General features: G+C 45.5%; 1 protein-coding gene across 4 annotated transcripts in view; it reads right to left on the bottom strand.

The window, feature by feature from the left end:
- Positions 1–251: 251 nt before the first annotated feature.
- nmd3 (NMD3 ribosome export adaptor) overlaps positions 252–25,933 on the bottom strand; it is a 56,144-nt gene continuing 30,462 nt past the window's right edge. For all 4 annotated transcript variants that reach the window (XM_038816174.1, XM_038816176.1, XM_038816175.1 and 1 more), the window contains exons 12-16: positions 24,432–24,544; positions 20,917–20,989; positions 8,065–8,171; positions 1,774–1,844; positions 252–1,189 (exon numbers count right to left, since the gene is read on the bottom strand). In XM_038816174.1, coding sequence (XP_038672102.1) covers positions 1,056–1,189; positions 1,774–1,844; positions 8,065–8,171; positions 20,917–20,989; positions 24,432–24,544 — 498 coding nt within the window. In that variant the 3' untranslated portion in view covers positions 252–1,055. The remainder of the gene's footprint in view (positions 1,190–1,773; positions 1,845–8,064; positions 8,172–20,916; positions 20,990–24,431; positions 24,545–25,933) is intronic.

Raw genomic sequence — 25,933 nt, 5'->3', positions numbered from 1 at the left:
AATGCAAAATATCCCGTGGATGTATTTGACAAGGAGCGTGATAGTTCATTCTATCCTGGCCAACATTTACCATCAGAACGTTAGCAAGAGGTATATTAGTCGGTTTATCTTATTACTGCTTGCGGGATGCTGTTGTGCACAAATTAGCTGCTGTCTTTTGTACATTACAGTGACATGTCAAAACATTTATCTGGCCGTGAATTGCTTTCAGATGTTCTGGGATCGTGACAGGGAAATAAGACGGTGAATACTTTTTTTTAATCTAATATTTTTATTTCAAGAGGTTTTAATATGATGAATTAGCTTTATTTAAAATCAAAGTTTCTGTACTACTTCCAAGTTGCAACAAACATTATTGTATATAGAATTATTAGCAATTCATACTGTAAGCATCAGATCTTAGAATATTTGCATATGGAAACATAAAAGCTTTTTAAAAATAAATTTAGAGAACCCAAGTCTTCTTTTTCCAATTAAGGGACAACTTAGCGTGGCCAATCCACCTAGTTTGCACATCTTTTTGGGTTGTGGGGGTGAAACCCACGCAGAAGCACGGGGAGAATGTACATACTCCACATGGCCAGTGACTCAGGGCCGGGATCGAACCCGGGTCCTCGGCCCCGTGAGGCAGCAGTGCTAACCACTGCCTCACTGTACTGCCGAAAACATAAGGCTTAATTTAATCCTTTGGTGATAAAAAGGATACTTTATGAAGATGATTTAAATCCAAGTCTCAAAGGAAATGAGGTGTTTGTGTGTCCTGTATATATTTTCATAACATTTACACACACAAACTGGAGTTAGCATGCTCCCCATGAGCAATTAGCTAAAAATTACTCCATTTCAAGATTAATTGTTATTTTAGAATAGGAGCACACTGTGCTGGCTAGACTAGGCTGAAACACTTCTGCGCACGAGTTCTGATGCTTCAGAACATGCAACGGTCTGATCTTTATACAAAGTGAACTCTGTTAATACAGCAGATAAGATTAGACAATTGTTCAAGTTACCACTTTTATGAACAAATGGAATTGTTTATTTCAAGAAGGTTTGCTTCAGTCTATCATATCTGCTCCCGCACCGCCCGTGACATCAACAGAAATATGAAGGTCCTCCAACATCTCTGCTAAACTTATCCGAGGAGCACCATCATCATCAGTATCACTTTCAACTGGAATTTTTGAGGAATCTATGAACAAAAAGTTTAACATTTAAAGGATGTCAAATTTACAATCATATTGTTAACTAAAACTTTGACTGTAATGGTGTCAAATGGAGTAGACTGAAGCCTCCACTAAATAACATACAGGTTTTAACAGTATGCTGTCTCGACTACTGTTATCATAACCAGTCAGAAAATAGCGCATTGCAGTCAGGTTTGCCTGCAATACAAGATTTAGAAGTAGACACAGCTGATCCATAGTAAATCCAGAGACTTGCAACGGTATAAAAAAATCTTTGATGCACCAGATACTTGCACCACAAAACTTAATTTTCCAAGTTTTTACACCCGTAAATTCCAAGCAATGGATAGGACATTGATGCCATCTAGTGGTAAATTATACTTTCTACACCTACTACTAAACAACATATTTGAGATGTTGTTGCTCCACAAGGCTGCAGAATATGTTATAAGAAAGATTTCTTCCAAATAGAGATTTGGGAATGGAAGGGCAAGGTAAAAGTAATATTCACTCTTCTACTTCCTCCATGATAATGTCAATGCTGCCCTCTTTTAGGTCATTGTTGCATGAATCTTAGTGCAAAACTTACCGCGGTAAATATTGACATTCTTCCTAATGATATCATCATCTTCAAGGTCTTCAAGGAATTCCAAGTATTGCCTACAATTTAAAGAATTTTGTGTTATTTCATATTCATTACCTCATTTTGGAGTATCACATATTCCACATTTCCCCATATCTCCTACTCTACATATGCATAGATAGGGTAGTATTTATGATTTTAAACTAGCAATACTTAAGAATGTGCTTGTTGTACTGTGGCAATTTCTGCAACTGAAATTCCATAAATCTGGTCATTCTAGGTAGGCACCAGAAAAGGTGGCTTTAGTAACTTTCGGAAGCCAGCTGTAGTATAACAAAGATTTATTTGACTATACATAATATTCTGCTCACAGCAGTAACTTGCTCCCACCTCAGTCCTTGCTGTGAGAACTAACCACACCAGGCCCGGCATTGGATTGGCTTTTATGATAATCTTTAATGAGGGGGCCTCATCTATCCGAGAAGCGCGCACTCCAGAAGTTCGACGCGGGGGGGGGGGGGAGAGAATCAGCAATAGTTTCCCCGTAGTCGTCATGGGGGTTGCAACAATGGCCATGAATGCTACACAATGTTTTAAAAAAAAACAGCTGATTCCTGTCACTCCTTCCTGTTTTGGCCTAAATCTTTAGGCTTTTGTCCAACACTGCATGGCTGGCTTATAGGAACAAGAGAAGATCATTTAGCACCTTCAGCATGTTCTGCCATGAAATTAATCATGATTTATCAGTAACCCAACTCAGCTGCCAAGCTTTTTTACATAGATCATTGTATGAATATCAAAATACATTGCACAGGTCTCAAACATTTCAATTGCATCAGGTACCATAACGTTTGAGTGGGTTCCAGATTTCCACTTTCCTTTAAGTGAAAAAGTGCTTCATAATTTCATTACTAAATCTAGCTCCATTTTCTCCGTGTCTACGTGGGTCTTGCCCCCACAACCCAAAGATGTGCAGCGCAGGTGGATTGGCCATACCAAACTGCCCCTTAATTGGAATTTCTTTTTTTTTAAATAAATCTAGCTGTACTTTCAAGATTAGGCCCTCATTCTGGAGTTCTCCATCAGAAGAAAAAGTTTCTCTGTACCTCTCCCTTTGAAACCATCTTTTTAACAACTTGCTCAAATCAGCCTCAACCTTCTAAATTCAAAGAAATGCAAGCTAAATTTATGCGGCCTGTAATTTAAGACTGGGAATAAAATATCGTCCATCAGCACCACAGGTGGGATCTGAACACGAGTTTGTCTAACGCCTAACTAAATATCACTTCCTCATTTTTGAATTCTAATGTGTTCAGGTAAAATTCTAATACCTTCAGGTAAAAGTCAACATCACATCAGCTTTTTGATTACTTTCTGCACCTACAAACTAACTTTGCATGGACAACTCATTCACTTTCTCCCTAGCTCCTCGTCTCTCACCAGTAAGAATACACAATTAAGCTTGACCGAGAGCACGGACATTCACTGGTCTGTTTGAACAGCTGTGCCCAAAGGTTAACCTTGTTTGACTGACAGCCCTTTCACAGTGACCCATCCTCTCAAGTGCACAATGTTTATTTACAGACGATAAAGAGGCGTCAAGTGCTATAGTTTCTGCTATTGAAACTTAAAAGTCTGGATGATTGATGTTTTTAAAGGGCTGTAGTAATGTAGAAAGTTATAAATGAATGACTTTTTAAAAAGCTTTTCCACACATGCTACTACAGTAGTCCCTCGTTATACCGCGCTCCGCAATATACGTTCGCGATATACCGCGGGGGGGCTTCTGGACCCCAACTGTCAGTTGCGTCAATTTCAGCGGCCGGCTGATTATTTCAGTGAGAGCAGCTTCCCTCTCTGGATCAAAGTGAGCCGGCCGCTGAAATTGACACTGCCCGCTGCTCTCTCCCTCCAATCAGAAACATTAAAACTTAAAAGTTGGATTGGAGGGAGAGAGCAGCGGGCAGTGTCAATTTCAGCGGCCGGCTCACTTTGATCCGGAGAGGGAAGCTGCTCTTACTGAAACAATCAGCCGGCCGCTGAAATTGACACTGCCGAGGGTGGGCGGGTGTTGGGGGGGAGAAGAGGGGGGGGGGCGGGTGTTGGGGGGGGGGGGGAGAAGAGGGGGGGTGGGTGTTGGGGGGGGGGGGGAAGAGGAGGGGGCGGGTGTTGGGGGGGAGAGGAGGGGGGCGGGTGTGGGGGAGACCCCCCTGTGGGTGTGGGGGAGACCCCCCTGTGGGTGTGGGGGAGACCCCCCTGGGGGTGTGGGGGAGAGAGGGTGGACCTGCGGGTGTTGGGGGAGAGAGGAGGGCCCTGCGGGTGTTGGGGGAGAGAGGGGGGCCCTGCGGGTGTTGGGGGACGGGGGAGGAGAGGAGAGGGGGGGGAGGGGGGGGCAAGGGGGAGGGGGCCAGGGGGGGGGCGAGCCGGAGGGTGTGGGGAGGGGGCGAGCCGGAGGGTGTGGGGAGGGGGCGAGCCGGAGGGTGTGGGGAGGGGGCGAGCCGGAGGGTGTGGGGAGGGGGCGAGCCGGAGGGTGTGGGGAGGGGGCGAGCCGGAGGGTGTGGGGAGGGGGCGAGCCGGAGGGTGTGGGGAGGGGGCGAGCCGGAGGGTGTGGGGAGGGGGCGAGCCGGAGGGTGTGGGGGGACAGGGTGCGAGCTGGACGCTGTGGGGGAGAGCAGGAGGGTGTGGGGGAGAGGGAGCGAGCCGGAAGGTGTGGGGGGAGAGGGGGCGAGCCAGAAGGTGTGGGGGGAGAGGGGGCGAGCTGGATGCTGTGGGGGAGAGCAGGAGGGTGTGGGGGAGAGGGGGAGAGGGAGCGAGCCGGAGGGTGTGGGGGGAGAGGGGGCAAACCGGAGGGTGTGGGGGGAGAGGGGGCGAGCCGGAGGGTGTTGGGGGGGAGAGGGGGCGAGCCGGAGGGTGTTGGGGGGAGAGGGGTCTAGTTGGAGGATGTGGGGGGAGAGGGGGCGAACCGGAGGGTGTGGGGGGAGAGGGGTCTAGTTGGAGGATGTGGGGGGAGAGGGGGCAAGCCGGAGGGAAAAAAAAGAAATTGACACTGCCGGCTGCTCTCTCCCTCCAATCAGAAACATTAAAACTTAAAAGTTGGATTGGAGGGAGAGAGCAGCCGGCAGTGTCAATTTCAGCGGCCGGCTGATTGTTTCAGTGAGAGCAGCTTCCCTCTCTGGATCACAGTGAGCCGGCCGCTGAAATTTTAATTGGATCCACGATGGGGGTTTTAAATTTATTTAAAAATCTATGCTAGCGCTTCCCATTGTGAGTCTACGGGGGTCTGACCTCTCCCCCCGCCCCCCGTAGACTCTCAATGGGAAGCGCTAGCATAGATTTTTAAATAAATTTAAAACCCCCATCATGGATATCCGCGGCTCGGATACAACGCGGGTGGCTGTCTTGGACCCCAACACCCGCGTTATAAAGGGGGACTACTGTATTACTACGTTCATTGTTTCTGTAGACTGGGAGAATAGGCATGGAACTGCTATAGCTGGCATGGAGCCTTTGAACTTAAATTTAACGAAACTATGGATTGCGACACCTTTGGGAAGCACAAGTGGATAGCACTGCGGCTTCACAGCGCCAGGGTCCCAGGTTCGATTCCCCACTGGGTCACTGACCATGCGGAGTCTGCACGTTCTCCCAGTGTCTGCGTGGGTTTCCTCCGGTTTCCTCCCACAGTCCATTGACGTGCAGGTTAGGTGGATTGGACATGCTAAATTGCCTCATAGTGTCCAAAAAGGTTAGGAGGGGTTATTGGGTTACAGGGATAGGGTGGAAATGAGGGCTTAAGTGGGTCGGTGCAGACTCGATGGGCCAAATGGCCTCCTTCTGCACTGTATGTTCTATGTTCCTTGGAGGGGCCATGAACCACGACTCTTTGAAAAGCTGGCCCGACACCATGAAATTTCGGGGGAAACTAGGGGATGCTTACATCCACAATGGAAGCCGATATGGGTATGGCTTGCAGCATGAATCAGGCTCTTATACCACACTGGTGAAAATTGGGGTCTGGAATCCCAGAATTGGGATCCAGCAACTTTTTTAATGGTTTGCAAAGTCGCCTCAACCACATGAAAATTCAGGCCCATGTCCTGATGATGAATTCTTGTAGAACCTGCTCAACTGATGTAATTACCTGGTTAAAAAATAAGAAGGGCGAGATCACTTTGATTGGACTGTATTATAGGCCCCCAAATAGTCAGCGCGATATTGAGGAGCAAATATGTAAAGAGATTACAATCAGCTGCCGGAAAAATAGGGTAGTAATAGTTGGGGACTTTCCCAGCATTAACTGGGACAGCCATAGCACTAGGGGCTTGAATGAAGAGAAATTTGTTGAGTGTATTCAGGAAGACTTCCTCATTCAATATGTGGATGGCCTAACTAGAGAGGGGCAAAACTTGACCACTCTTGGGGAATAAGGAAGGGCAGGTGACGGGAGTGAGGGATCACTTTGGAACCAGTGACCATAATGCCATTAGTTTTAAGATAGCCATGGATAACGATGGTTCTGGCCCAAATTCTAAATTGGGGCAAGGCCAGTTTCAAGAGTGTTAGGCGGGAACTTTCAAAAGTTCTTTTCTTTTTTTAAAAATTTAGAGTACCCAATTATTTTTCCAATTAAGGGGCACTTTAGCGTGGCCAGTCCACCTAATCTGCACATCTTTGGTTGTGGGGGTAAAACCCACACAGACATGGGAAGAATGTGCAAACTCAACACGGACAGTGACCCAGGGCCGGGAGTCGAACCACGGTCCTCAGCGCCGCAGTCCCAGTGCTAACCACTGCACCACATGCCGCCCCGAACTTTCAAAAGTTGATTAGGGGTGCCTATTTGCAGGCAAGGGGACAGATTGTAAGTGAGAGTCTTTCAAAAAGGTGTCAACTAGGGTTCAGGGTGAGCACATCTCTTTAGAGTGAAGGGTAAGACTGGTAGAAAGAGTAACCTTGGATGACTCAGGATATTGAGGCCATGGTCAAAAGGAAGAATATAGGAATTGGGACGTCTTGTGGAAGTTGTACAAGACCAAACATGGAATACTGTGTTCAGTTCTGGTCACCCTACTATAGGAAGGATATTGTTAAACTAGAAAGAGGGCAGAAGAGATTTACGAGGATGCTACCAGGATTGATGGTCTGAGTTATAAGGAGAGGCTGGGACTTTTTTCCCTGGAGCGTAGGAGGCTTAGGGGTGATCTTATAGAGGTCTATAAAATAATGAGGAGCATAGATAGGTAGATAGTCAACATAATTTCCCAAATGTAGAGGAGCCTAGAACCAGAGGGCATAGGTTTACGGTGACAGGAGAGAGATACAAAAGAGACCAGAGGGGAAATTGTTTCACACAGAAGGTGGTGAGCATCTGGAACGAGCTGCCAGAGGCAGTGGTAGAGGCAGGTACAATTTTTCCTTTAAAAAACAGCTAGACAGTTACATGGGCAGGGTGGGTATAGAGAGATATGGGCCACAAGTGGGACTAGCTTAGTGGCATGGACAAGCTGGGCTGAAGGGGCTGTTTCCAGGCTGTAAGGGTGGTAATTGAACAAACCTGCCATTTTCTTATCACCCAAGACGTAATGACCTCTGTGAAATTGGTCTAACAAGCCCTTCTTTATATAGTATTAAATAACATAGGTCTCCATTTTACAGTCAACAACGAAGCAACTGCCTTCATTGCTGACCTTGAAAAAGCTGCCCGCAAACAAATAGTGATTTCTGTCACTTGGATTTCCCCTTCCCAGAGTAATTTTAAATCTGGCACCAAGTCAATGTGTCCAGCAGCAGTGATTTCATTAAGCGGGGTGAACACCCAATCAGAGTGAAGTATTTTCACATTCACTGCAACCGCAAAATTCAGACCCTTAAATACAAACTTTTATGCTGAACGATGTCACACTTAAATCAGGTAAAAGCATTTTTAAAACTGACCTCAAAAAAGGACCAAGCCAACATAGCTCAAGGTTAACTCTGTGATGGCATTTCCTTAAATACATTTTTCATGTATTTTTCCGATTATCTTTCAAAATTGAAATACTTTCATAATTTCAAACATATTGTTAAGTTATCTTAAAGAAAACTACAAGAATGATCTGAATATGTAACAAGACATTTCCACATAAATCTACAATCTACCAAGCACTTTTTTCCAAAAAGACTTGAGTTGGCTTATTTAGATTTGATGTTGCAGAATTTTACAAACATTTTGTTATTAGCTTTCATGTTACTTTCAAAGTAATCACCCCATAAGTCTATTGTATTGTCATCCGAGGGGGGAAAGAAGCTAGACTATACCTTTCATCATCTGTTCCCATGTCTTCATGGTCCTTGTCCAGTTCTTTAAGTTTCCAGTTCCTACGATGCTGCCTCCTGCCCCGATCATAGCTCTTTTTAATCAATACCTACAAGAAAATGTATAATGCGTAGGCAGACATAAATAATTGATTTGTTACATATTTGCAACAATCTACACATCTCTGTAGCAAAATGAAAAATATTCCTTTATTTTACGAGTAAATCTTAATTGAAATCAGTTGGTTTACCAAAGCTCATCCTAAACTACAACATGCGCAAAATTTCTCAGTTTCATTGTTAGAAAAGAAATTCAAACGTGTAGTTGTATTCTGAACAACTGTCATTCCAATTACAAGATCCACATACAAAACATCTAGGGGCATTTTTGTACTGTTGTGGGGATTAAAAGAGTGGTCATTATGTATGAAGAGGAGAAAATGCAAAAATAAGGGTGTGATAAATGCCAATCAAAAAGAAGGGTTTAAGAGCTTTGCTTAAAAAAAAGGAAGAGATGATAAAAGAGAAATTTGGCTTCCAGCTGCACAGGGGCACCAGACAAGGATGCCCACTGTCCCCACTGCTGTTCGCACTAGCAATCGAACCGCTAGCAATTGCGCTCAGGGCAGCAAAAAATTGGAGGGGGATCCGAAGGGGAGGCAGAGAGCACAGAGTCTCACTCTATGCAGACGATCTGCTCCTCTACATCTCGGACCCACAAAGCAGCATGGACGGAATCATCGCGCTCCTGAAAGAGTTTGGAGCCTTCTCGGGCTACAAACTCAACATGAGCAAAAGCGAGATCTTCCCAGTACACCAGCAGGGGGGGGGGGGGGGGGGGGGGGGGGGGGGGGGGGGGGGGGGTGGGGCGCAGCACTAAAGGGGCTGCCGTTCAAACAAGCCCGGCATAAATTCCGCTACCTGGGGATACAAATAGCCCATGACTGGAAAGGGATCCACAAATGGAACCTCACCAGCCTGGCGGAGGAAGTAAAAAAGGACCTGCAAAGATGGAACACACTCCCACTCTCCCTCGCAGGAAGAGTCCAGACGATCAAAATGAACGTATTGCCCAGGTTCCTCTTCCTGTTTCGATCCATTCCGATCTACATCCCCAAGGCCTTCTTCATAGCGCTGGACAAACTTATCATGGCGTTCGTATGGGGGGGTAAAAATGCTAGGATCCCAAAGAAGGTCCTACAGAAAACAAAATCCAGGGGGGGGCTAGCCCTCCCGAATCTACAATTCTACCACTGGGCGGCAACAGCCGAGCAAGTAAGGGGATGGATCCAGGAGCCAGAAGCCGAGTGGGTGCGTGCGGAGGAGGCCTCCTGCATGGGGACCTCCCTCTGGGCCCTCGCCACGGCAGCACTCCCATCCCCACCCAAAAAACACTCCAGCAGCCCAGTGGTGACAGCCACCCTCCAATCCTGGAACCAACTGCGGCAGCAATTTGGCCTGAACAAAATGTCGGACAAGGCTCCCATCTGCAACAACCATAGGTTCAAACCAGCACTGACTGACGCCACCTTCAAAAGGTGGAGACAGGACGGGGGGACACTGACAGTCAGGGACCTATACACGGACGACAGGATCGCAACACTGGACGAACTGACAAGAGAAATTTCAGCTAGCTGGGGGGAACGAGCTACGGTACCTGCAGCTCAAAAACTTCATACGAAAGGAGACAAGGACGTACCCACAACCGCCACGACAGACACTACTGGAAGACCTACTGGACGCAAGTATCCTAGAGAAAGGGAACTGTAGTGACATGTATGGCCGACTGGTAGATAGGGACGACACCGTACTGGACGCAACAAGAAGGAAATGGGAGGACGACCTGGGGATGGAGATAGGGTGGGGACTCTGGAGCGAAGCACTGCATAGGGTCAACTCCACCTCCACGTGCGCAAGGCTCAGCCTGACGCAACTAAAAGTGGTACATAGAGCCCACTTAACGAGAAACCGTATGAGTAAGTTCTTCCCGGAGGTGGAGGACAGATGTGAGCGGTGCCAAAGAGGCCCGGCCAACCACGCCCACATGTTCTGGTCTTGCCCCAGACTTGTGGAGTACTGGACAGCCTTCTTCGAGGCTATGTCCAAAGTGGTGGGGGTGAGGGTGGAGCCATGCCCGATAGTGGCGGTCTTCGGGGTTTCAGACCAGCCAGATCTATTCCTGGGGAGGAGGGCGGACGCCCTTGCCTTTGCCTCCCTGATCGCCCGCCGTAGAATCCTGTTTGGCTGGCGGTCAGCAGCACCGCCCAGAGCTGCAGACTGGCTGTCCGACCTCTCGGATTCTCTCCAAATGGAGAAAATCAAATTCGCCATCCGAGGGTCGGACGACGGCTTCCACAGAACGTGGGAGCCATTCATGCAATTGTTCCGGGACCTGTTTGTGGCCAACGTACAAGAGGAAGAATAGTCGGGGGAAGGTAGCCGGCGGGGAGGGGGGGGGGCTACGGGCTCGTTACGGGGGTTTGATGGCTAGCTAAGGCCCAAAACCAAACTAAATAAATGCCAATAAACATGTTGGGGAATGTAAAATATGTATGCCGGCAAAGAGGGGGAGGCCACAGTTATTACTACGAAGATGCTCACCTGTAAATATATATGTTAATTTTTGCGTGTTTTTTTTTCTCTCTCTAACAATTTGTAATTTGTTCAATATAAAACATGAAAACTGAATAAAACACATTTATAAAAAAAAAGAGAAATTTGGGAAGTAAATTACACTGCCTCAAACACTGAACAGAATGGCAAGTTCAACAAAGTTGGGGGTCCATAAAGTAAACCACATTGCCGGTTCAGTAGCAGATTTACTTCACTACTGTACAAGAAATGCATTTTATAGAGTAAGAATAAGAGCAAGGAATTTATTAAAACAATGGATCTGCATTGATTACGAGGAAGTGCTGGTCATTTTTTGTTTGAACGGTAAATTTGGTGTTCAAAAATTTTAAAAATGAAGTGCATTTTCACTAATTTTATTAAATACCTTAAGTAAATCCTCTTGTGATCCTTACAATCCTACAATTAATTTAACTGTCCAATCCCCCACAAGGCAAGTTGTCTAATGTCCTCCCAATACACTGCAATTGCATTCCATCACCAGCTGTTATGACATCCATTATACACAGTATTACAAAGAAATTACAACACAGAAGCAAGCCATTTGTGCCAACCAGCCCATGTTGGTATTTATCGTTCACACAAACAGCAGTACTGAACCAGTGTGCGGTCCATTGTTCTTATACTTATTTATAACTCTTTCCCTAGCCTATTCTTAAATGTTGACGTGGTTTCTGCTTCAGTCACTAACTCAAACAAACAGTGTATTTCATAGCCTCAACGTTTCACCTGCTCAGTCCTGCATCCCATATAACATTAGGTTTATTTCCCTCACTCGGAAGTCGGGGGACGACCCCCTGTATGCCTTCCCTTCTCCAGCTGTTCATTAATCATACTCAATACATATTCAAATGTAAACACGAGAATTGAATGAACTTACTGTAAACTTACTGTATGTGAATTGCAAATAAATACTGCCAAACACCCCCGAGTAGAACTTCATCTTTAATTCTGACTACTGATTCAAATTCGGTATCCCAAGGCTTGACATCATGAATAAACAGCGGCAAGCCCTCAACTCCAGAGGGGGGAAAGTGACCCTGGTAGCTCCCTCACACAGGGTAGTGGCTCAGTGCAAGAGCGAAGGAACTGAAGAGAGTGGGAAGAAGGGATAGAGAGTGGGAAGAAGGGATAGAGAGGAGAGCTGGAGGACAGAGGTGGGCACATAGGTCCTCTTTACTAGAGCAAAGAGCTAGGGGGTGGGACAGACTTTTGGGAGGGCTGGGGCAAGGAATTGGGAACTGTGTGGTGGTCAGAGTGCAACAAGCACCCAAAGAGTCACACACACAACATATTCCACTCATCAAGATGAAGTTTGGGACCTGGAACATCAGGATCCTCATAGATAGCCCCAAGATGGACAGACCCGAGCATCGTGGTGCCATTTTAGCTTGGGAAATTAGATGCCTTGACATCAACACTGCCACCCCAAGTGAGGCACCATGTTCGGGAGCAGGCCAACTGGCAAGTAGACCATTTCAGGAACTTCCAGAAGAGGAACAACGCCTCCAGAGGTGGGCTTCACCATCAGCGTGTCTGGAACCTCAATAACTCCCCCTCTCTGGTTCACCCTAATGAGGAATCAGCAACCAACTACCATCAGCACATATACGCCGATGCATACAGGGGCTGATTTAGCACAGTGGGCTAAACAACTGGCTTGTAATGCAGAACAAGGCCAGCGGCGCTGGTTCAATTTCCGTACCGGCCTCCCCGAACAAGCGCCGGTGTGGCGACTAGGGGCTTTTCACAGTAAGGGGATTTTCTTCATTGGCACCTACTTGTGACAATAAGCGATTATTATTGTTATTATTATTACATTTGATGCAACCAGCAAGACCAAGGAAGGATTTCATCCCTAGTCCGAGCCCCTGCAGGAGGCAAGCCGATTCTTCTCAAGAGATTTCAATGCCAGAGCTGGCATGGAAACAAAACTCCAAGAACAAGAACGTCATAAAAACATCGTATTCCACCAGCGAGACAAACACAAGACCTTATGGCAATATCCACAGTCCAAAACAGTGGCACGTATTCAACTATATCAGTGTTATGCAAAATATCCACATCACCTGTGCAATGACAGGTGTTGGACAAATCACCTTTCCATCAGCCAGGCCCCCACAAATAGAGGCGACAGAAGCACTGCAATGGCCTTAAAGATCCCACCAGGCCAGCCCTTCTCATACAGAGTCACACTGCCATCCTCAACCTCCAGCCACCAGGAGCTACAGTGGGTTCTCACTAAGATAAAAGCTAATTACTGCGGATGCTGGAATCTGAAACCAAAACAGAAAATACAATCTCAGCAGGTCTGCCAGCATCTGTGGAGGGAGAAGGGAGCTACCATTTTGAGTCGAGATAATTCTTTATCAACGCCTTGTCAAAGTGTGTCCTTCCTGCCTGTTTGATCCTAAAGTCCACCATAACAAGGACCTGCAGAGAGGCTTTTGGTCTATCTACCAGGAAACATCTGACTGGATTGAAGGAACCCACCAAGACTACAGGATGCAGTCGAGTGTAAGCACAAACCTTCCGAAGATTGGAAACTTTACAACATCTCGAGAGAAAAGCAACAGTCCTACAGGAACGGTACTGCATTAAACATGCAGCATAAAGAGCACTGGTGGTCAGAAAGAGTGCAGCAGATACAATAGCAGGCCTGGTTTCTTTAGGACAATCTATGGTTCAAGTAATCAAGTGCCTCCCCTGCTGAGAGCCTAACATAAAGGAGAAATCATCAAGCCCAAGGAGGCAATCCGTGCTCATTGGAGAGAACATTCTGAAGGGGTGACATAGTGGTAATCACTGGTGCCTCACTACGACAGGGACCAGAATTCGGCCTTGGATAACTTGTCTGTGTGGAGTTTGCACGTTCTCCCACTGTCTGCATGGGTTTCCTCTGGTTTCCTCCTATAGTCCAAAGATGTGCAGGTTAGGTGGGGTTATGGGGTTAGGACATGACAGCGAGCCTAGGTAGGGTGCTCTTTCAGATAGTTAGTACAAAAGCAATGAACTGAATGGCCTCCTGCACTACAGAAATTGTATGATTCTAACTTCTCAACCCCGATTTGCTTTAACCTGAAATACTTCAACTCCAGCATGCTCAGTTTCAGCATCACCTTGTCTGGAGCAAAGCTGAAAAAGCAATTTGACAAAAGAAAAACAACAAAGATGGCACTGCTGCTGAAATTCTGAAATACAATGGCACACTGCTGGCAAGGCTGCACAACCTTATATAATCTGGGAAGACTGAAAGCCGGAGGATCTGAGGGATGCAGCGATGCATAACTATAATCAAAAAGGGAGACATGTCTGATTACCACAAATACAGAGGAGTCTCCCTGCCGCACAGCACAGGAAAGATCATTGCAAGGATCCTACTAAATCACCTCCTCCTTGAAGCTGAAGAACTTCTTACAGTCAGTGCAGTTTTCGCCCATTGAAAAGCACCAGTGTGGAAAATTCAAGAAAAAAAGCAAGGAACCCCACCAACTGCTGCATGTGGACCTCCCCTCTCCTGATCTCATAAGCCTTTGACTCTGTCACCTGTGAAGACTTGAGTAGCCTCCTCAAATTTTGGCTACTCAAAAATTTATCATTCCATGATCACATGCAAGCCATAATCTTCACCAACAGAACCCAGCTCAGTATAAATTGGGTCAAATCAGGCTGTTCCATCGCACCAACCCTCTTCCCCATCCTCCTTGCTGCAATACTGCACATCACCTCCAGAAGACTACCCAAAGGAATGGAGAAATTTACAGAACAAGAAGGGAAACCGTTCAACGTACACCACCTTCAGCGAAAACCAAAATTAACTCCAATCTTAGTCACTGAGCTTCAGTATGCAGATGATGCTCGTGTATGTTCTCAGAAATTGCACTTCAGATGACTGTTAACTCCCTTTCCGAAGCATGACAGGAGATCCCAGATCCGTGTCATGCTCCTCGTGTGCGATGTGGGAGCTCAGGGACACGTCCACTGCCCTTGGCTCTTTCACGTGCAAGAAGTGTGTTCAGTTGCAGCTCCTGTTAGACCACTTGACGGCTCTGGAGCTGCGGATGGACTCACTTTGGAGCATCCGCGATGCTGAGGAGGTCGTCGATAGCACGTTTAGCGAGTTGGTCACACCGCAGGTGAAAGTTACTGAGGGAGATAGCAAATGGGTGACCAAAAGAAAGAGCAAGAGTAGGAAGGCAGTGCAGGTGTCCCCTGCGGTCATCTCCCTGCAAAACAGATATACCGCTTTGGATACTGTTGAGGGAGATGGCTCAGCAGGGGAAGGCAGCAGAGGCCAGGTTCATGGCACCGTGGCTGGCTCTGCTGCACAGCAGGGCAGGAAGAAAAATGGCAGGGCTATAGTGATAGGGGACTCAATCGTAAGGGGGAATAGACAGGCGGTTCTGTGGACGCAATCGAGACTCCAGGATGGTATGTTGCCTCCCTGGTGCAAGGGTCAAGGATGTCTCAGAGCAGCTGCAGGACATTCGGGGGTGGGTGAACAGCCAGCTGTCGTGGTGCACATAGGCACCAACGATATAGGTAAAAAACGGGATGAGGTCCTACAAGCGGAATTCAGGGAGTTAGGAGTTAAACTAAAAAATAGGACCTCAAAGGTAGTAATCTCAGGATTGCTACCAGTGCCACGAGCTAGTCAGAGTAGGAATGTCAGGATAGATAGGATGAATGCGTGGCTCGAGAGATGGTGCAAGAGGGAGGGATTCAAATTCCTGGGGCATTGGGACCGTTCTGGGGGAGGTGGGACCAGTACAATCCGGACGGTCTGCACCTGGGCAGGACTGGAACCGATGTCCATGGGGGGGGGGGGGGGGGGGGGGGGGTTTCTAGAGCTGTTGGGGAGGGTTTAAACTAATGTGGCAGGGGGATGGGAACTGATGCAGGAAGTTGGAAGATAGTAAAACAGGGACAGAAGCAAAAGGAAGTAAGGGGAAAAGTGCAAGGCAGAGAAGACATAGTCAAAAATCTAAAAGGGCGACAGTACAAGGTACAGTGACTGAGGGGAGCTCAGTGAATAGGCCCAGTAATAACAAAAGGAATAAAACTGGATATGTTAAGATTCAAAAAAGAGGTAAAAAAACCAACATAAGTGTACTTTACCTGAATGCTCGTAGTATTCGGAATAAAGTAAATGAGTTGATGGCACAAATCATCGTAAATGACTATGATTTAGTGGCCATTACTGAAACATGGTTAAAGGATGGGCACGACTGGGAGTTAAATATCCGAGGGTATCAAACTATTCGGAAGGACAGAGTGGATGGTAAGGGAGGTGGTGTTGCTCTGTTATTTAAGGATGACATCCGGGCAATAGTTAGGGATGATATCAGTGCTATGGAGGATAAGGTTGAATCCATTTGTGTGGAAATTAGGAATAGTAAGGCGAAAAAGTCACTGATAGGAGTAGTCTATCGGCCACCAAATAGTAACGTTATGGTGGGGCAGGCAATAAACAAAGAAATAACTGATGCATGTAGAAATGGTACAGCAGTTATCATGGGGGATTTTAATCTACATGTCGATTGGTTTAACCAGGTCGGTCAAGGCAACCTTGAGGAGGAGTTTATAGAATGTATCCGCGATAGTTTCCTAGAACAGTATGTAATGGAACCTACGAGGGAACAAGCAGTCCTAGATCTTGTCCTGTGTAATGAGACAGGATGGATTCATGATCTCATAGTTAGGGATCCTCTCGGAAGGAGCGATCACAATATGGTGGAATTTAAAATACAGATGGAGGGTGAGAAAGTAAAATCAAATACTAGTGTATTGCGTTTAAACAAAGGAGATTACAAGGGGATGAGAGAAGAACTAGCTAAGGTAGACTGGGAACAAAGACTTTATGGTGGAACAGTTGAAGAACAGTGGAGAACCTTCCAAGCGATTTTTCACAGTGCTCAGCAAAGGTTTATACCAACAAAAAGGAAGGACGGTAGAAAGAGGGAAAATCGACCGTGGATATCTAAGGAAATAAGGGAGAGTATCAAATTGAAGGAAAAAGCATATAAAGTGGCAAAGATTGCTGGGAGATTAGAGGGCTGGGAAATCTTTAGTGGGCAACAGAAAGCTGCTATAAAGAAGAGTAAGATAGAGTATGAGAGTAAACTTGCTCAGAATATAAAAACAGACAGTAAAAGTTTTAACAAATATATAAAACTAAAAAGAGTGGCTAAGGTAAATATTGGTCCTTTAGAGGATGAGAAGGGAGTTTTAATAATAGGAAATGAGGCCGAGGAACTGAACAGGTTTTTTGGGTCGGTCTTCACAGTGGAAGACACAACTAACATGCCAGCGACTGATAGAAATGAGGCTATGACAGGTGAGGACCTTGAGAGGATTGTTATCACTAAGGAGGTAGTGATTGGCAAGCTAATGGGGCTAAAGGTAGACAAGTCTCCTGGCCCTGATGGAATGCATCCCAGAGTGCTAAAAGAGATGGCTAGGGAAATTGCAGATGCACTAGTGATAATTTACCGAAATTCACTAGACTCTGGGGTGGTCCCAGTGGATTGGAAATTAGCAAACGTGACACCACTGTTTAAAAAAGGAGGTAGGCAGAAAGCAGGAAATTATAGGCCAGTGAGCTTAACTTCAGTAGTAGGGAAGATGCTGGAATCTATCATCAAGGAAGAAATAGCGAGGCATCTGGATAGAAATTGTCCCATTGGGCAGACGCAGCATGGGTTCATAAAGGGCAGGTCGTGCTTAACTAATTTAGAGGAATTTTCTGAGGACATTACCAGTGCAGTAGATAACGGGGAGCCAATGGATGTGGTATATCTGGATTTCCAGAAAGCCTTTGACAAGGTGCCACACAAAAGGTTGCTGCATAAGATAAAGATGCATGGCATTAAGGGTAAAGTAGTAGCATGGATAGAGGATTGGTTAATTAATAGAAAGCAAAGAGTGGGGATTAATAGGTGTTTCTCTGGTTGGCAATCAGTAGCTAGTGGTGTCCCTCAGGGATCCGTGTTGGGCCCACAATTGTTCACAATTTATATAGATGATTTGGAGTTGGGGACCAAGGGCAATGTGTCCAAGTTTGCAGATGACACTAAGATGAGTGGTAAAGTGAAAAGTACAGAGGATACTGGAAGTCTGCAGAGGGATTTGGATAGGTTAAGTGAATGGGCTCGGTTCTGGCAGATGGAATACAATGTTGACAAATGTGAGGTTATCCATTTTGGTTGGAATAACAGCAAACGGGATTATTATTTAAACGATAAAATATTAAAGCATGCCGCTGTGCAGAGAGACTTGGGTGTGCTAGTGCATGAGTCACAGAAGGTTGGTTTACAGGTGCAACAGGTGATTAAGAAGGCAAATGGAATTTTGTCCTTCATTGCTAGAGGGATGGAGTTTAAGACTAGGGAGGTTATGTTGCAATTATACAATGTGTTAGTGAGGCCACACCTGGAGTATTGTGTTCAGTTTTGGGCTCCTTACTTGAGAAAGGACGTACTGGCACTGGAGGGTGCAGAGGAGATTCACTAGGTTAATCCCAGAGCTGAAGGGGTTGGATTATGAGGAGAGGTTGAGTAGACTGGGACTGGACGCATTGGAATTTAGAAGGATGAGGGGGGATCTTATAGAAACATTTAAAATGATGAAGGGAATAGATAGGATAGATGTGGGAAGGTTGTTTCCACTGGCGGGTGAAAGCAGAACTAGGGGACATAGCCTCAAAATAAGGGGAAGTAGATTTAGGACTGAGTTTAGGAGGAACTTCTTCACCCAAAGGGTTGTGAATCTATGGAATTCCTTGCCCAGTGAAGCAGTTGAGGCTCCTTCATTACATGTTTTTAAGGTAAAGATAGATAGTTTTTTGAAGAATAAAGGGATTAAGGGTTATGGTGTTCGGGCCGGAAAGTGGAGCTGAGTCCACAAAAGATCAGCCATGATCACATTGAATGGCGGACCAGGCTCGAGGGGCCAGATGGCCTACTCCTGCTCCTAGTTCTTATGTTCTTATGAGAAAATCAACCTTTCACTACACCTAAAAATATACGGTGCTCTTTCAACCAGCTCCCGCAGCACAACACATCCCTCCAATTTATTATGGTCAACAGTGAGATCCTGGAAAAAGTGGACCATTTTCCATATCTTAGGGAGTCTCCTCACGAGGAATGCAGACATAGGTGACAAAATTCATCATCACCTTCAATGGGTCAGCCCGGCTTTTGAGGGCCATGATCTCAAAGTCAAGATCAAAATTATGGTTTACTGGGCAGCAGTGATCCCTGTGCTCCTCTACACACCCTGCTGAAAGCACCAGCGGTGCCGTTGCAAGACATTCCAGGTCCAGTGACAAGAACTCTGTTGAAAAGAAACGCAGTCTAACAGCAGTGTCCTTTACTAAGTCAACATGTTCAACATTGAGGTGCTAATCACTCAAAACCAGCTCTGCTGGGTAGGACATGTGGTTAAATATCTGACACCAGATTCCCAAAGTAAATGCTCTACTCAGAACTCTTAAGACGACAACAGAAATGCTTTAGACTTTCTCAAATTCTCTCTCAAGGTGTCAAACATCTTCACCAACTCATGGGAATCTCTAGCTTGTGATCAACCAATATGGAAATGGCACCTAACACGTTGAGAGGCTTAATCAGAAATATACAGACAAGTTAAGGCATCAGAGAGCGCCAAAACTTCCTAACAACCCATCCAGCCGCCCTTCAAGCACCACCTGCGTCACTTATGGCAGAGTTTGCATATCATGCATTAGGTTTTTCAGCAATCTCAGATCCCACTGAACCTAGAGTGGAAGCAAGTCATCCTTGATTCAGAGGGACCACCTAAGAAAAAGAGACTCGAGATGTGAAAAAGTACAATCAATTACACTGCTTTCTCTTATGGGCTTCAGAATTATCAGTGCTGATGATTTTTTTGAAAAAGAAAAATCAAACTGGCAATTATGCAACAAGCAACAATAAGGTGCCTCCAACTTAAACACCACCATGACATGGACGTATATCATCATTCCTTCACTTTCCTTGGATCAATAGCCAAAATTTCCATAACTAACACAATGTGAAAGCACAATAGTTCAAGAAGACCAATCACTACCTTCTCAGAGCAAGAGATGAGCAATTATTGCAACTTTGCCACATCCAAGAACAAAAAATAAAATTTAAATATTACCATGTATATGAACATACAATATAGGAGCAGAAGTAGGCCATTCAACCCCTTGAGCCTGCTCTGCCATTCATTAAGATCATGGCTGATCTGTTTGTGTTTTGAGTTCCACATTCCCATCTACCCCAAGAGCATCTGATTCACTTGCCTAACAAGAATTTATCTACCTCTGCTTTACAAATATTCAACGATCGCACTTCCACCACCTTCGAAGGCTGAGAGTTCAAGAGTTCCACAATCACCAGAGATAAATTTTCTCCTCAACTCTAGCCTACAATACTCCTAATTAGAACAGTGACCGCAGTTCTGGACTCACCCACAACAGGAAACATTCTCCCCATGTCCACCTTGTCAAGGCCATCAGGATCTTGCATACTATAAATAAATCACCCCATACTCTACTAGATTTCAGTGGAAACAGGCCCAGCCTGTCCAACCTATCCTCATAAGACAACCTGTTCACTAATTGACGGACATTAACTGGCATATCTTCATGCTTCAAAACATGCAAGGAAAGCAAGAGGACTGCACAGTGGGACAGGGGTAATCAATGCTACCTCACAGTGTCAGGGATTCAGGTTTGAGTCCAGCCTTGGGTGATTGTGTGGAGTTTGCACGTTTTCCCAGTGCCTGCGTAAGTTTCCTCCGGGTGCTCCTACAGTCCTACGGTGTGCGGGTTTGGAAGGGAGTGGAACTAGGTAGGGTGTTCTTTCAGAGGGTCGGTGAAGACTGATGGGACGAATGGCCTCCTTCTGCACTGGAAGGATTCTACAGATTCTAAGAACGCAAATGGTAAACCTTTTGGATTGACCGGTTTCACAGTGGAGAAATTTTGAAATGACGCTCACTCTCTATAATATCGGCAATATGTTTTATTTGTGAATGGATAAAATTGCCCACTAATTAATTTCTTCCATTTATAATATATCTTCCAACAAAATATCTTCCATTTACTAAGAATATATTGCTTTTTTTTTAAAATAATCAAGGTAACATTTTTCCCAAACAAGATGGTTAACAAAAATATTGATATTCCAGTAATTATTGTATGAAGGTATTTCCTACCACATCGGGAACATGTTGAGGATTCATCTTGTCCACATACTCATCATTGAGGTTTGAATTAACCAGATCAAACCTAAAAGACAAAAATAATTTTATTTAAATACATGATTTTAGCCTAAATGTACAAACCAAATAATAATATTATTAAATGAATCAGCAGAAGAGCATAACTTTTTTTAAATTAAGAGATTCTTCATTTGAGGTACTGCTAAAGAAACATGCCGAAAACAATACCAGTATAGGGGGGGGGGGGGTGAATTTATACTGTATAAAAGACGGGGAGGGGGTAATTTTTACTGTACAAAAGAGAATGTTGATTGGTTGTGTAGCCATGCTGGCCACGCAAAATGGACACTGAGCCAAACTAAAATGGAGGACAGCAGGGAAAGCCTGTTTAGTGAGAACAGACAGCCTGCTCTCAACTAATTAGCATTTTGCAAGCAGCAAACCAGTTTTCTGGCCAGGTGCAGATCTCCAAGCCAAAGGTGTTAATGGCAAAGCGCTTAACATTCTGATGAGGCGGCCCAGATCCAGGCACACACAATGGCAACATTTCCATCTCAATATAGCACTTAATTGGTGGAGTAGACAGGATGGCACAAGAGTAACGAATTTCGAAACCACCCCCCAACATCGAGGGAAGCCCCCGCATTGGAGGATTTCGAAGGTAGCCGTTTGGAAACGTTCCAATCGGTACCGAAAGGTAGAGCCCGCCTAGAAGGGGGCAAGGACATTAGAGAGGGGTATAAAAGCAAATTCCCCACAGAGCCCGGTCTGTTAAACTCGTGCTCCGGCTCTGACTGACATCTTGCATCCTGACTCCAGCCGTTGAGCACCAGCCGCCGAACCGTAAGTTCAACGCTCGCTACGCGATCCAAGCCCACTAGACTCCCAAGTACCAGAACGCTTGCTGAAGGCTGCAGTACCAAACCAGGACGAAGGCCTCGTTCTCTGACCTTGCCTGTTCCTGTTAGATAAGTATTCTGTTCACTTAAGTTTAGTTATAGCTTAGTCTCTTAGTGTGTGCATGAGTATTTATTATAACTGTATAATAAATATTGATCGTTTGAACTTTACTAATCGGTGTATCGTCTTTATTACTTTGAACTTGACCTTGGAATACTTGTGACGTTGCCTATACGGCAACTGGCGACTCCAGAGCTAAATAATTACATAGAACAGAGCCTAGTAGTGTTAAGCACACGTCGAACTCGGAGGCGTGTTAATACACTCCAATAAACGCGTTTTGCGCCCATAGTAAAACGTGCAACAGTTGAGTCCTCTCCAGCTCCTCCTTGCATTCTGGGTCAGTCACCACCAGGTCCTGATGACCGAGCCTCGGCTGCAGTTACCAGAAGCACAGGCTGCAGAGAGAAAGAGAGAAATAGCAGGGTAGGGAAGCTGGCGGCTGCCGACAGGGCGGTGAGTGCGAGTAACCCAGGGCAATAGGGAGCAGAACACCCGGCTCCATCAGCAGCTCATCTCTCCCCCCCCCCCCCCCCCCCCTCCTTTAGCTCCATTGGTGTCCAAAGACGGGCTCAGTCCCAGCAAACTGAGTTAGAGGCCCAGGTTGCAGATCAGGTGTAGTCTTGGGTTGTCGAATCACTGCTTTGGGTTGGTTTGGGGGTGAGAAAGGAGAAAGAAAGAAAGAAAGAAAGAGAGAGAGAGAGCTGGGAAAGGGGAGAGAGAGAGAGAGAGAGAGAGAGAGAGAGAGAGAGAGAGAGAGAGAGAGAGAGAGAGAGAGAGAGAGAGAGCGCGAGCGAGCTGGGAAAGGGGAGAGACAGGGAGAGCTGGGAAAGGGGAGAGACAGGGAGCTGGGAAAGGGGAGAGACAGGGAGCTGGGAAAGAGGACAGAGAGAGAGAGAGAGAGAGCTCTGGGAAAGGGGAGAGAGAGAGAGAGAGAGCTGGGAAAGGGGAGAGAGAGAGAGCTGGGAAAGGGGAGAGAGAGAGCTTGGAAAGAGAGAGAGAGAGAGAGAGAGAGAGAGAGCTGGGAAAGGGGAGAGAGAGAGAGATCGAGAGCTGGGAAAGGGGAGAGAGAGAGAGATCGAGAGCTGGGAAAGGGGAGAGAGAGAGAGCTGGGAAAGGGGAGATACTGACAGAGTTGGGAAAAGAGAGAGATAGACAGACAGAGAATGGGAAAGGAAAGTAAGCAAAATGTTCAGCTGAGTTTCAGAAGTGCCGTGATCGAGGCACAGAAGTTCTTCCTCAATAAGGAAAAGCAAACTCAGCAATCACGTTAAAGCAATAGGCAAGTTGAACATTTCTATATTCTTGAGTTGTTTTCTTATACGTGCAGCCCGTGACTGATTTTTATCTACGTTATGATACTGAATGTTGGAGCAAGCTTGAATGATCATATGGCCTACGCCTGCTCCCGTTTAGTGGTTTTATTTCAACAAAATCGCAGGTAGATTTGGGTGACACACATAAGAACACTACTTAATAGCAGGTCCAATAGCCAACTGCTACGGAGACATTTCATAGAATCCCGACAGTGCAGGAGGTTATTCGGCCTTTCAAGTTTGCATCGACCTCCCGAAAGAGCACCCCACATAGGCACAATCCCCCACCCATAAGCGTAGCCAATCCACCTAACCTGCACATAGAATCATAGGAACAGTACAGCACAGAAGGAGCCCATTCAGCCCATCTGGTCTATGCCAGTGAGAGGAAACCCAGGTGCCCTTTCTAATCCCAGTCCATAGATGTGCATCTTACAGCAGTTAAGGTGCGGATCCAGGTACTTTCTAAAGAGTTAAGAGTCGCTGCTTCCACCACCCACTCAGGTAGCGAATTCCAGACTCCCACTATCCTCTGTGTAAAAAAATGTTCTTCCTCATGTTCCCCATTGCACCTTCTGCCACTTATCTTGAATCCTTGTCCCCGGTTCTAGAATTCTCCACCAAGGGAAACAATTTTACCCTGTCCACTCTATCACTGCTCCTCATACTTTTGTACACCTCAATTAAGTCACCCCTCAGCCTTCTTTGATCCAAGATAAATAACTCCAACTTTTCCAATCTCTCCTCGTAGCTATATCTTTGGACTGAGGGGCAACTGGAGCACCCAGAGAAACCCCATGCAGACACAGGAAGAAGGTGCAAATGCCACATAGTCACCCAAGATCGGAACTGAACCTCTAACACTGTGAGGCTGCAGTGCTAACCACTGTGTCACACTGAACGCATGATAAAACGTGCGTGCCAGCATGATTGAAAAATCATGACTCACGAATGAAGATTAATGTGGAAAGTGCACACCATGTGCAAAATGTTTAATATTAGCTGCAACAGTATTTGAGCTTATAGAATCTCTCACACTTGAATGAAATGCAAAACGGTCATACACAAGGTTGGAGTAACAAAAGTCAAATGAGTAGTTTACGGAAGAAAACAGAAACATTCACAGTTTTTAGTATGAACATTTTAAAATGTGCTTCCAATTGTATTGTGATGAAGGCAATTCACATCTTAACAATTCTTAAATTAACTGACTTTCTATAGGAAATTACTGACCCCAACACCAGATCCCCGTGATTCAGCAAATGTCCCAAATGTGTACGGCAATGGTATTGTTGGCTTGTGTCCATCTCGGATGTTTTCTGTACCCAGACCTCAGCCAGTGTATGCTAGAATGAAAGTTGTTAAAGAAGTATTATGAACAAAATCACACCTTAATAGTTTGAAAAACAATTACCTCCGAAAGAATCAATTTGTACAGACGATTAGTTTAGCTACATAGAAACAAGAAAAAAACGTGGACAATTCATTACATTTTTACCTATTTAATTTGCAATATTTACAATAACATTCAGAAATATGTCCTGCAAATTGTATGCACCTGCGAAAACGGGAGATGAGAAAGGTATAAAAAGTTCGCTAACAAAATACATAACAGTTGAACTCATTTATTCTACTTATTGAAGTGCATAATTAGTTTCACGTACTGCATTAAAAATCTACAACATTCTTAATAGCGATTGTGTGGTCCAGAAAGCAACCATCTCGTTACACTTAGAAAAGTTTACTGTGGAATAACAGTTGAGAAACAGTAGCAGTGCTGATTACGGTCACCAGAAGGTTTAGGTTATGGGATGCAGTGCCCCAGGCCAGGTCAAAGTTACAAACGAGCTGGACAGAAAATAAGGGATACAAAAAAAAGACAGAATTTGTGTTTTCTTGCATGCTTTAAAATTGTGTTTACAAGTTAACTAATGTAATAAATTGATGGAAGTAACAAAATATAACCAAAGTACTTTCAAAACAACAGGCAGACACAATTAGAAAATATTTGCAGCAGGGTCTTTACATTTTGATTTTGATTTTTAAAAAGTGCAGATACAATAATCTGTGCAACTTTATGGTCAACTCAATGGCACAGCAATTAGCACTGCTGCCTCACAGCACCAGGGACCCGGGTTTGATTCCGACCTTGGATGAAGTTTGCACATTCTCTGTGTCTCTGTGGGCTTTATCTGGTTTCCTCCCAAAGACCAAGGATGTGCAGGTTAGGTGGATTGGCCATGCTAAATTGCCCTTAATGTCCAAAAAGGTTAGGGAAGGTTATTGGGTTACAGGGATAGGGTGGAAGTGACTGCTTAAGTGTGTCGGTGCAGACTCGATAGGCCGAATGGCCTCCTTCTGGACTATATGTTCTATGTTAGTATGTTATTAAACTGTCCAGGGAGCAAATTTCAATTCCAAGGATGTCCCGTAGCGTGGTACATTGGCGAGACCACGCAGACGCTGCGAGAACGACTGAACGGACATCGCGCGACAATCACCAGGCAGGAATGTTCCCTTCCAGTCGGGGAACACTTCAGCAGTCAAGGGCATTCAGCCTCTGATCTCCGGGTAAGCGTTCTCCAAGGCGGCCTTCAGGACACATGACAACGCAGAATCGCCGAGCAAAAACTTATAGCCAAGTTCCGCACATGAGTGAGGCCTCAACCGGGACCTGGGATTCATGTTACATTACATTCATCCCCCACCATCTGGCCTGGGCTTGCGAAATCCTA

Source organism: Scyliorhinus canicula, chromosome 13 (genome assembly GCF_902713615.1).
Source record: "Scyliorhinus canicula chromosome 13, sScyCan1.1, whole genome shotgun sequence".
NCBI lineage: Eukaryota > Metazoa > Chordata > Chondrichthyes > Carcharhiniformes > Scyliorhinidae > Scyliorhinus > Scyliorhinus canicula.
This window is presented reverse-complemented; position numbering and strand designations above follow the sequence as displayed.